The following is an 11,614-nucleotide window of genomic DNA, read 5'->3' as shown; positions in this document are numbered from 1 at the left end:
GGTTCTTAGGCCCAAACTTGTTTGGTCATTGTAGAGAATTCGAATCCAGTTATGAAATAAAGCTTCCTAAACCTATATTGGACTTGCCTAAAAAGTGTAAAAACCCTTTTATAGGACTTGATATGGATTAGTATCTAGTTATTCCTACCTGTTGATTTGAGCTTTGCTTAAAATGAGACTCAATGATGTGTTAATTTTTTTCTCTTCAATATATATATATATATATATATATATATATATATTTTCATTTATCAAAAAGAAAAAAGGATTAGATATAGATTATCAATCTAAAATTGTGTGAATAATTAATTTGTGATGATGATCTATATATGCTTAGAATATATTGATAGCAGGTTGGATGAGTTCATGGCAGGCTTCAATGCAATATCTTTGAAGCTAAAGGAGATGTATCAGGTTGGTGAATAGATCTCCTCTCTCAAATTTTTACTGGATTATAAACTTTATGGTCGTTCTTTTTGACTATTTGTTCTTCATATGAAAATGATTTGAATATGCATAAAACAGTTTGAATCGCAGATGGCATTTGTATTTAGGCGCTGAATTGTGTTCTCTCATTGAATAATTACACTTGATTGGCCCTTTTTTCCCATAATTGATGCTGCTTGTGTCATCCTCATTTCCTTTTCTTCTTGTAACATATATGCGCTAGTAATAATTTTAGTTTTGCCTGTTTAATGAACTTGCTATAGATGATCACACTTGGGGGTGACGCCGAACTTGAGCTTGTGGACTCTTTGGATCCTTTCTCTGAAGGAGTGAAGGTGTTGTTTTCGGTGTAAGGCCACCAAAGAAGAGCTGGAAGAATATTGCCAATTTATTGGGTGGCGAAAAGGTTATATTTGAACATTGTTGACTTAACCTCAGTTTATTGGGCGTCTGATCTCCCTGAATAACTAGCAATTGAAATTACTGAATCTTATTCAGTTGAGTAATATATTGTTGTTCCTTTTATTGCTTTCAGACTCTGAGTTCATTAGCTCTTGTTTTCGCACTTCATCACTACAAGCCAACTCCGTTGTATGTAATGGATGAAATTGATGCTGCGCAGGGTATTTTTCTTGAATCCTTTAGCATACTTTCATTTTTTTTTTAAATCGTTTTATCTTTATCTTTTTCTTTTTCTACAAGTTTACATTGGCTTATTTTATTCCATACGGTGTGCAGACTTCAAAAATGTTTCTATTGTGGGGCATTATGTAAAGGACCGGACAAAAGACGCACAATTTATAATTATAAGGTAGGTTAGATAATCCTCTGGAGTTATTGCTAGTTACTGATATATTTACTTATGCTGTTCTTTGTCTTATCTTTAATGCCATATGCAGCCTCAGAAACAACATGTTTGAATTGGCCGATCGACTTGTGGGAATCTACAAAACTGATAATTGCACCAAGAGCATTACAATTAACTCAGATAGTTTTATGGTGTGTGAAAAAACTGCTTTATGATACACTTTGTTTAAGGTGACAGTATTTATTTGGTTCGTATGGCCTTGCGCATATTACTTACGTATTTAGTTTTCTAACATATTGATGTGTATTATTATATATAGTAGTTAAATATAAGATTAAATTGATGTGTATTAATCATGCCTTTGGCATACATTTACGAGTTCCTTCAATCTGCATTGATGTTGCCTCGCTTAATATTATTCCGTATGAAAAATGGTAACGGCATTGCCCAACAGTAGGGAGGAAAGAATTTCACTCTTTTCGTGAGAGGCAAAGACCAGACTTCAATTTTTTTTGGATTTGCTAGTGGTGCCCTCGTGTGCCACTGTTGTAAGTTTGTAATCGACAGACTTATGGTCTGTTTTTGTACTTATCATAACTATTACACAGGTGGTGGGTGTCACATTACTAATATATATAGAAAGCTAACCACAAAAGCATATACAAGATGTTGGACATATGCCTTGTAAGACTTGTGGGAATTCCAGATTCGGGGAAGCTTGTCACAATTTCCCCATCATGGGCACAACCATCCCTTCACACAGAATTCTCAGGATATTTAATCACCTCCCTTCGCTGCTCCTCAGTGGATATTGGGTGAACTAATTCATCCGGCACCCGAATCAGTTTGTAAGCCCATGCCCCTAGAAGCGTTCCAGTCACTGGGCCGACGAAATACACCCAAATCCCCTTATAGGATGCGCTTGCAATTGCTGGAGCTATTGTCCTCGCTGGGTTCATAGATCCCCCTGATATTGGTCTGGCCATGACTCGACAACTTGTTAGCATTCATTATTTAGATTTATAAGGAATAGTTTTCATGGTTAAGGTAAATAATTAAGAATTAATTTTACCTACCCGGCAAAGATGGATGAAATGCATACTGCAGAACCAACTGCAAGACCCGCAAGCTCTCCTATCTGGGGAAAGGGAGACATAATCTAATGAGTAAATTTACCGTGTTGAAAAGGTTTGTAAAATTTGGAATGTGAATAAAATTTTACAGCTTTAGTATCCGTTGCAACAGCTGAAGCGGTGAACATCATAGTAAATGTCACCACTATCTCTGTGACTAGAGCTTCAATTTCTGTTCCGGTTGGTGATGTAGTGCCGAGATCCTTTATTGGGTACAATATTACACGCAGTGTAAATGCAGCAGAAATAGCTCCAGCCAGTTGAGCTGCTGCATAAACTGGGACCTGCAACAAAATGCTTCTTTCATTCCTTTGTTACTTCTGTTAATACTTCAATATTACATGTATTTATGCTTCTTTGAATTATGTTTAACATTTAAGGCCAAATAAGATGCTTCTTTTATTCCTTTGTAAATTATGTGTTAAAATTGTCTGGAAGTCCTGAATTTTTAAATGGGAGATAATGTTTGGAACAAAAACCGAGTCCACGGACAATATTACTATTTTCATGTGACAATTTAAGGGGAAATGACCAAGAAACTTTTTTAGTGTTCTGTGTAACATAAATATTATCTATACATACTATATATGATATAAAAGACAAATAACAATTTTATAAAACTACTTTCAAAAAAAGAAAAAAAAAAAGAAAAGAAAGAAAAGATAAGAATTGTAAAACTAAATGAAAAGGAAAAAAGTTATAGTAATTAAATAACAATTTTGATAGCCAGCCCGCCCCGCATGGGCCAGTAGCCGAGTCGAAAGAGCTTCCGCATCTTGCCTATATATATAAGGAACATGATAGGAACACAAATAGTATCTAGAGACAAGTAAATTTTCATTTGTAAAACTAAATGAAAATGGTTTTTTTTTTTTTTAAATAAATAAATAACAATTTTGACATCTCATTGTCCTTGGATGGAAGTTGGAACCTAAGAGAACAGTATGAAATTGCCAAAAAAGGAAGCCTCCAGGGGCCTACTTTCGAGTTTCGACCATGGGGGGTTTTTGAGAAGGTCATGTTACGTACCTGCTTCCATGGAAAATGTCTGACAGCTGCAAAAGCTAGAGTGACGGCCGGGTTCATGTGTGCGCCGGAGATGTGTCCTACTGCATAGATCATCACAGTCACAATAAGCCCTCCGGCAACGGAGGCTCCCAGTTTTGAGACTCTGTTTTCATCAGCTGCGCTAAGAGCAGCTGAACCACACGCCACAAACACTAAAAGATAGGTCGCTATTGTCTCTGCGACCACCTGCTACATTATGCATGCCAATAAAGTTATATATATACTTGATGAAACTTTGCTAAAGTATATATGAAATGTTGGACAAAGATATGAAACATAGGCATGGGAGAGGCTGATGCTGCTTGACATATAATTTCTTAAAAAGGAAAAAAAGAAAAGAAAAAGAAAACCAGCTTGAGAAACCAAAAAAATGTGTCATTTTGGTTGTAGTCATGAGGACATGATCAACTGATGTGCATGGTTGAAATATTGGAAGCTTTATCTCACCTTTCTGAGAAAACCAGGCGGGTAATGTTCATCAAGTAGTGCCCTAAGAAGATAACCTGGTTTTCGCTTTCGGGATATTAGGTTTTCCAATGAGACAAACTCATTTGCTTCAGCCAAATTCTTTGGTTTTGGATCTGTCGCCATTTTCTGGATAGGGACGAAATGTGGAAGATGAAGAAGAGAATCAACTTTTGAAGGATATTGTCGAGTGCCTAAGTTGCAGGAGCTCAAACCTTTTTTTAATCCCACTCGCCCGATCTCTAATCCCAACTTGTTTGGGGAATGACATAAATTTCATACAAAATCGACCGTAGGGAAATTTTTTTACCCTAATCTCTAAAAGTATCATGTATTTTTCAGCAGCATGGAAGAAGTACATATATTTTTCTTAAATAGTATATGCTTCTCAAATGTATTTCTCAAGAGACATGATTTTTTTAGAGACCAATTGAGTTTGAAAGAATTCATACAACCCAATTTGTAGAAAATTTATATCTGTTAAGAAAAAACATAGATAATTCTAAAAAGAGTAAAGTTATATACTACACCTTTATCTCACTTTCACTCCGTTAGGTTGATGTGATATTCTCCATCCATCATTGAATTTTTTTTTTTTGCGAGAGCTGATCTAAGAGGTGATGATGGGATGGGTGTAGGATGAAAGTGCATATAATATTTTTCTTCTAAAAATCATCGCCTGTACCTTTTACAGGTCATAGCATTGAGATTGATTTAAATTCGTATATGCACAAAGACGTGCTATGCCAACGGGCTTCAAGCTCATATGGTGTTTCCTTAATTCTCTTTTATAAATGGGATAAATAAAGAGGCTGTAGGTTTAAAATTCACTGAATGCATGTATAATTTTGTTGATTAAAAAAGATGTGCTTTATGTTAGAACAATTGATCGTGTGCCATGGTGACGATTGGAAGTACTTGCAGCAAAAACAGATTTAGCAAAAGAGTTTATTGGAGCGAGCTGTCAAATGATAACTCTGATACTTAAGTTAACATATATAGCTATTGAGAAATAACTTTAGGAAAGTAAAGGTAACGTAAAAGAGAAAGAGACGAACTGCCGCCTTTTATAGCAAATTTGTTGTAACCGTCGGCTACGTGTCATGATCTTATTGAAAACTCCCATGTTGTTATGTTTCCTAAATGCCACTCGATCACCTTATGCTGAGATCACATAGACAATTATAATTGACATGCCAAATTAGAGAATCCAATGCAGTGGCATGCCATTTGTTCTTGAGTCAATTGGTTAATAGACCGTGTATTAGGTCCACAAGCTCAATAGTCACCTCCCAATTCCTTGTGCTACTGTTAAATTGGACAAGCGAAATTATTTCTTTGGAGTCTTTGGACTTTTTGACCGTTGGTCAAATATGGAAAAAACCAAACAATCCGCCCCCCCCTTCACCTTATGTAACAAAGCTTAGTCTTATCCCAAGCAACTTTCTAATTAATTTTTTGTAATTATAATATACTGGAAAAAACCAAACAGTCCCCCCCACCCACCTTATGTAACAAAGCTTAGTCTTATCCCAAGCAACTTTCTAATTAATTTTTTGTAATTATAATATACCAAAAATCTCTATTTTATAGTTGCTTTCCTATGACCCAAAACGTTTATTAAGACACTTGTGTCTTACTTTTAGGATCTGAGCTTCCACTAGGGAGATATGCTCACATTTATATATATAATATATTACTCACAAAATTGTCGTCTATTTAAACTTGTAAATATATAGTTGCTTTCCTATGACCCAAAACGTTTATTAAGACACTTGTGTCTTACTTTTAGGATCTGAGCTTCCACTAGGGAGATATGCTCACATTTTTTTAAAGCTGCCGAACTGATCCCATAAGTTTAAAGTTTCCAAGTAAATTATGTTGTCACAAGTGGCTCAATTAACGAACCTAAACCTAATTATCCACGCCTTAATTATTAGTTACAGGCATTTCCCCCATCTTCCCAAATATCTTCTTCTACAGACCGCAACGATACCTTTCCGCGCGTCTTTTTGGTCAGAGACCTACAACTCCCCACCCCACTCTCGTCTACTTCAAATCTTATATAGATCATTAATGTTTCTAGCTTTACGTGCTTTTTTTTTTAAATAAAAAATAAAACTTAGTAAGTGAGAAATTTAATTATTTGATTAAGAAAAATACTATTTTAATAGATTGTTATACAATTCAGATAACGTGACAATACAAAGCAGCTCTTAATTTTTCTTTTTACAAGTATTTACCGATCAAAATGCTGATTTTTATTATTATGTCATCTCAATTGTATGATGACCACATAATAATCTACTAATTAAATAACATTATTCTTATATTAATATCTAAACACCTTCCTAATCTCTTTCGGCTGGTATATGCCAATTGCCAAAGATATTATTATGAGGAGTACAGAGGAGGGATCCCATTGCTTGCAAATGCAGGTAAAGGGCCCTGGGTTAATTACCAAGTCAAAAAGAAAAGTTCAGACAAAGATGAAAGTGCGATAAGATTGCTCGCAATATGAATAATCCAAAGAGTAATATGCCTTCACAGTTATAAATTAATGTTATTTCCACTCAAAAAAAAAAAAAAAAAGTTTATTATATAATTTTATGATATGACAGTAAAAATTAACTATTGATCAACACTTTAAAAGAGAAAAAAATCAATAACATTAATTTTTAAGCTCAGATTGGAAGTGATTTGAGACGATCGAAGCTATTCAATTAGAACATTGAGTCATGGGTAGGTACATGCCAAAGATATTATTTGGTGGACTGAAGAGGGATCCCCATTGCTTGCAAATGCAGGTAAAGCGCCCTGGGTTACTAAGTCAAAAAGTAAAATTAAAAGAAAAGAAAAGAAAAGAAATATAAAAGTGCGCTGAGATTGTTTTTGATATGAATAATTGTAAGAGTAATACATATGCATATGCCTTCTTAGTTATATAAATTTTCACACACTAATATTATTTAGTAAATTGTTATATGATTATTATTTAATTTAATGATGTAAGAAAAAAAAATCAACTAAAAAAAAAAAAATCAATAATTTTTACTGCCACATCATTCAAATTATATAATAATTGTATACCAGTTTACTAATTTTTTATTTATTTATTTTTTTTACATGTCCACACAAAGGAAGGGAGATGAGAGATTCAAACTAATGACCTCCGCTTCATGAGACATAATTCACAACCGATTGAATTATCCTTTAGGAACAACATTCTCCTAAATTACTCATACAAACACAAATGTACACAATTTTTTTGCTAGTCTCTTGTACACAATTTACGCCTCCTCTTTGAACTTGGGCTATATATGTCAACCCCCCTTACATGTCCTTTCGATTTCTTAGGCCCAAATCTTTTTTATTAAGTTGTTAGGCCCAATTGCTTCTTTATTTTTCTTGGTAAGTAGGTTCTTAGGCCCAAACTTGTTTGGTCATTGTAGAGAATTCGAATCCAGTTATGAAATAAAGCTTCCTAAACCGATTTTGGACTTGCCTAAAAAGTGTAAAAACCCTTATATAGGTTAGTATCTAGTTATTCCTACCTGATGATTTGAGCTTTGCTTAAAATGAGACTCAATGATGTGTTAATTTGTTTCTATTTCAGGATTCATCAAAGATCATTGAGTTAGAAAAGGAGTGCGAAGACTCCACAGCCCTGATTCCAAAACTTGAGGAAAATATTCCAAAACTGCAAAAGTTCTTGCTGGATGAGGAGAAAGTCTTGGAGGAAATTAAAGATAATTCTAAAGTTGGTTTTCTCTTTTCAATTACGTAAAATAGTTCTTGCTGGAAGAATATTGCCAATTTATCGGGTGGCGAAAAGGTTATATTTGAATATTGTTGACTTAACCTTAGTTTATTTGGGCGTCTGATCTCCCTAAATGACTAGTATATAAAATCTCTGAATCTTATTCAGTTGAGTAATATATTGTTGTTCATTTTATTGCTTTCAGACTCTGAGTTCATTAGCTCTTGTTTTTGCACTTCATCACTACAAGCCAATCCCACTTTATGTAATGGATGAAATTGATTCTGGGCGGGCTATTTTTCTTGAATCCTTTAACGTACTTTCATTTTTTTAAAAATCATTTTATCTATATCTTTTTCTTTTTCTACGGGTCTACATTGGCTTAGTTTGGTTGATATGGTGCGCTGACTTCAAAAATGTTTCTATTGTGGGGCACTATGTAAAGGACCGGACAAAGGACACACAGTTTATAATCATAAGGTAGGCTGGATGCCCCTGGAGTTATTGCTAGCTACTGATATAGTTTCTTACGCTGTTCTTTGTCTTATATTTAATGCTATGTGCAGCCTCAGAAACAACATGTTTGAATTGGCCGATCGACTTGTGGGGATTTACAAAACTGATAATTGTACCAAGAGCATTACAATTAACTCAGGGAGTTTTATGGTGTGTGAAAAAACTGCTTTATGATGCACTTTGTTTAAGGTGACGGTATTTATTCGGTTCGTATGACCTTGCACATATCACTTACGTATTTAGTTTCCTAACATATTGATGTGTATTATTATATATAGTAGTTAAATATAAGATTAAATTGATGTGTATTAATATGCCTTTGGCCTACATTTACGTGTTCCTTCAATCTGCATTGATGATGTTGCCTCGCTTCATATTGTTCCGTATAAAAAATGGTAAGGGCATTGCCCAACAGTAGGGAGGAAAGAGTTTCACTCTTTTCGTGCGAGGCAAAGACCAGACTTCAATTTTTTTTTGGATTTGCTAGTGGTGCCCTCGTGTGTCACTGTTGTAAGTTTGTAATCGACAGACTTATGGTGTGTTTTTGTATTATCATAACTATTACACAGGTGGTGGGTGTCACATTACTAATATATATATAGAAAGCTAACCACAAAAGCATATACAAGATGTTGCGCATATGCCCTTGTAAGACTTGTTGGAATTCCAGATACGGGGAAGCTTGTCACAATTTCCCATCGTGGGCACAACCATCCCTTCACACAGAATTCTCAGGATATTTAATCGCCTCGATCTCTTCGCTGCTCCTAGGTGGATACTGGGTGAGCCAATTCATCCGGCACCCGAATCAGTTTGTAAGCCCATGCCCCTAGAAGCGTTCCAGTAACTGGGCCGACGAAATACACCCAAATCCCCTTATAGGATGCGCTTGCAATTGCTGGACCTATTGTCCTCGCTGGGTTCATAGATCCCCCTGATATTGGTCTGGCCATGACTCGACAACTTGTTAGCATTCATTATTTAGATTTATAAGGAATAGTGTTCATAGGTAAGGTAAAAAATTAAGAATTAACCCCAAGGGGTTGGCTCAGTTCGTGAAGAGCTTGGTATCAAGTGGCCGGTGTGCTCCCTCTTGGTCTCAAGTTTGAATCCTGCTGGAGTGCTAGGTGCTACCTCCCCCTTGGGGCCACACTCCCTAGTGAAGCCAATGACTTGCCTGATCCGTGTGGAAAAATTTTCGTCGGTGCGGTGCACGGATCCAGGAATTAGTCAGTGGATCCTTGGTTGGGCCTCTACAGTCAGTACCCACCTTTCAAAAAGGTAGTAGCCCGAAGTACTGTCCGGCCTTATAGGTGAATCCTCGTATCAAAAAAAAAAAAAAAATTAAGAATTAATTTTACCTACCCGGCAAAGATGGATGTAATGCATACTGCAGAACCAACTGCAAGACCCGCAAGCTCTCCTATCTGGCGAAAGGGAGACATAATCTAATGAGTAAATCTACCGTTTTGAAAAGCTTTGTAAAATTTGGAATGTGAATAAAATTTTACAGCTTTAGTATCCGTTGCAACAGCTGAAGCGGTGAACATCATAGTAAATGTCACCACTATCTCCGTGGCCAGAGCTTCAATTTCTGTTCCTGTTGGTGATGTAGTGCCGAGATCCTTTATTGGGTACAATATTACACGCAGTGTGAATGCAGCAGAAATAGCTCCACCCAGTTGAGCTGCTGCATAAACTGGGACCTGCAACAAAATGCTTCTTTCATTCCATTGTTACTTCTGTACGTTATCATATATATATATATATATATATATTCAATTGGTTTATTTTCCATGTAATACTTCAATATTACATGTAATATTTATGCTTCTTTGAATTATGTTTAACATTTAAGGCCAAAGAAGATGCTTCTTTTATTCCTTTGTAAATTATGTGATAAAATTGTCTGGAAGTCCTGAATTTTTAAATGGGAGGTAATGTTTGGAGCAAAAACCAACGGAGTCCACGGACAATATTACTATTTTCATGTGACAATTTGAGGGGAAATGACTAAGAAACTTTTGTAGTGTTCTGTGTAACATAAATATTATCTATACATACTATATATGATAAATAGACAAATAACAATTTTATAAAACTACTTTAAAAAAAAAATAAAAAAATAAAATTGTAAAACTAAATGAAAAGGAAAAAAATTATAGTAAATAAAAATTTTGACAGCCAACCCGCCCCGCATGGGCCCGTTGCCAAGTCAAAAGAGCTTCCGCGTCTTGCCTATATATATAAGGAACATGTTAAGAACATAAATAGTAACTAGAGACAAGTAAATTTTCATTTGTAAAACTAAATGAAAATGATTTTTTTTAAAAAATAAATAAATAACAATTTTGACATCACATTGTCCATGGATGGAAGTTGGAACCTAAGAGAACAGTAAAGGAAGCCTCCAGGGGCCTACTTTCGAGTTTCGACCATGGGGTTTTTGAGAAGGTCATGTTACGTACCTGCTTCCATGGAAAATGTCTGACAGCTGCAAAAGCTAGAGTGACGGCCGGGTTCATGTGTGCGCCGGAGATGTGTCCTACTGCATAGATCATCACAGTCACAATAAGCCCTCCGGCAACGGAGGCTCCCAGTTTTGAGACTCTGTTTTCATCAGCTGCGCTAAGAGCAGCTGAACCACTCGTCACAAACACCAAAAGATAGGTCGCAATAGTCTCTGCCACCACCTGTTATATCGTCTTATGCATGCAAATAAAGTTATATATATATACATACTTGACGAAACCATATATATGAAATGTTATATTATTTTCTCTCAAAAAGATAAATATGAGTCATGCATGCCGGATATTGGACAAAGATATGAAACATATGCATGGGGAGAGGCTGATGCTGCCTGACATATAATTTCTTAAAAAGAAAAAAAGAAAACCAGCTTGATCAGAAACCAAAAAAATGTGTCATTTTGGTTGTAGTGAGGACATGATCAACTGGTGTGGTTGAAATATTGGAAGCTTTATCTCACCTTTCTGAGAAAACCAGGCGGGTAGTGTTCATCAAGTAGTGCCCTAAGAAGATAACCTGGTTTTCGCTTTCGGGATATTGGGTTTTCCAATGAGACAAACTCATTTGCTTCAGCCAAATTCTTTGGTTTTGGATCTGTCGCCATTTTCTGGATGGGGACGAAATGTTGAATATGAAGAAGAGAAACAGCTTTTGAAGGATATTGTCGAGTGCCTAAGTTGCAGGAGCTCAGACCTTTTTATAATCCCACTCGCTCTCTAATCCCAACTTGTTTGGGGAATGACATAAATTTCTTACAAAAATCGACCGTCGGAAAATTCTTTTACTCTAATCTCTAAAAGTGTCATGTACTTTTTAGCATGTGAAAAGTACGTATATTTTACTTAAATTGTATGTGCTTCTCAAATGTCTACATTAACCTAAGGG

At 35.6% G+C, this 11,614-nt stretch overlaps 3 protein-coding genes and 1 pseudogene across 3 annotated transcripts; 2 read left to right on the top strand and 2 right to left on the bottom strand.

The window, feature by feature from the left end:
* The window catches only part of LOC132182169 (structural maintenance of chromosomes protein 4-like), a 3,324-nt pseudogene extending 1,854 nt beyond the window's left edge, over nt 1-1,470 (top strand).
* Nucleotides 1,471-2,010: 540 nt separating this feature from the next.
* On the bottom strand, nt 2,011-4,047 carry LOC132182168 (aquaporin NIP2-2-like). Its single transcript, XM_059595359.1, has 5 exons — nt 3,904-4,047; nt 3,418-3,642; nt 2,478-2,672; nt 2,332-2,393; nt 2,011-2,233 (listed from the first exon to the last, which is right to left on the bottom strand). The coding sequence occupies exons 1-5, from the start codon at nt 4,045-4,047 to the stop codon at nt 2,011-2,013; spliced, it is 849 nt and encodes a 282-aa protein (XP_059451342.1).
* Nucleotides 4,048-6,659: 2,612 nt separating this feature from the next.
* Nucleotides 6,660-8,371, top strand: LOC132182166 (structural maintenance of chromosomes protein 4-like). The gene is made up of 6 exons (XM_059595357.1): nt 6,660-6,728; nt 7,538-7,681; nt 7,727-7,756; nt 7,887-7,966; nt 8,081-8,161; nt 8,248-8,371. Exons 1-6 carry the CDS (start codon nt 6,660-6,662, stop codon nt 8,369-8,371), a joined length of 528 nt encoding a protein of 175 aa, XP_059451340.1.
* Nucleotides 8,372-8,964: 593 nt separating this feature from the next.
* Nucleotides 8,965-11,333, bottom strand: LOC132182165 (aquaporin NIP2-1-like). The gene is made up of 5 exons (XM_059595356.1): nt 11,190-11,333; nt 10,666-10,890; nt 9,709-9,903; nt 9,563-9,624; nt 8,965-9,142 (listed from the first exon to the last, which is right to left on the bottom strand). The coding sequence occupies exons 1-5, from the start codon at nt 11,331-11,333 to the stop codon at nt 8,965-8,967; spliced, it is 804 nt and encodes a 267-aa protein (XP_059451339.1).
* Between the last annotated feature and the right edge of the window lie 281 nt (nt 11,334-11,614).

This window comes from Corylus avellana, chromosome ca5, assembly GCF_901000735.1.
Source record: "Corylus avellana chromosome ca5, CavTom2PMs-1.0".
Taxonomy (NCBI): Eukaryota; Viridiplantae; Streptophyta; class Magnoliopsida; order Fagales; family Betulaceae; genus Corylus; species Corylus avellana.
This window is presented reverse-complemented; position numbering and strand designations above follow the sequence as displayed.

Excerpts from the sequence above, each read along its gene's own strand:
- LOC132182168 (XM_059595359.1), bottom strand. The coding sequence starts at position 4,047 with ATGGCGACAGATCCAAAACCAAAGAATTTGGCTGAAGCAAATGAGTTT. Across the intron at positions 2,673-3,417 it reads GACATTTTCCATGGAAGCAG|GTCCCAGTTTATGCAGCAGC; the intron begins GTACGTAACATG and ends ATTTTGTTGCAG. Across the intron at positions 2,234-2,331 it reads ATTTCATCCATCTTTGCCGG|ACCAATATCAGGGGGATCTA; the intron begins GTAGGTAAAATT and ends AGTCATGGCCAG.
- LOC132182166 (XM_059595357.1), top strand. The coding sequence starts at position 6,660 with ATGGGTAGGTACATGCCAAAGATATTATTTGGTGGACTGAAGAGGGAT. Across the intron at positions 6,729-7,537 it reads CCCATTGCTTGCAAATGCAG|GATTCATCAAAGATCATTGA; the intron begins GTAAAGCGCCCT and ends TTTCTATTTCAG. Across the intron at positions 7,757-7,886 it reads ATTTATCGGGTGGCGAAAAG|ACTCTGAGTTCATTAGCTCT; the intron begins GTTATATTTGAA and ends TATTGCTTTCAG.
- LOC132182165 (XM_059595356.1), bottom strand. The coding sequence starts at position 11,333 with ATGGCGACAGATCCAAAACCAAAGAATTTGGCTGAAGCAAATGAGTTT. Across the intron at positions 10,891-11,189 it reads CGCCTGGTTTTCTCAGAAAG|GTGGTGGCAGAGACTATTGC; the intron begins GTGAGATAAAGC and ends ACGATATAACAG. Across the intron at positions 9,625-9,708 it reads TTGCAACGGATACTAAAGCT|ATAGGAGAGCTTGCGGGTCT; the intron begins GTAAAATTTTAT and ends CCCTTTCGCCAG.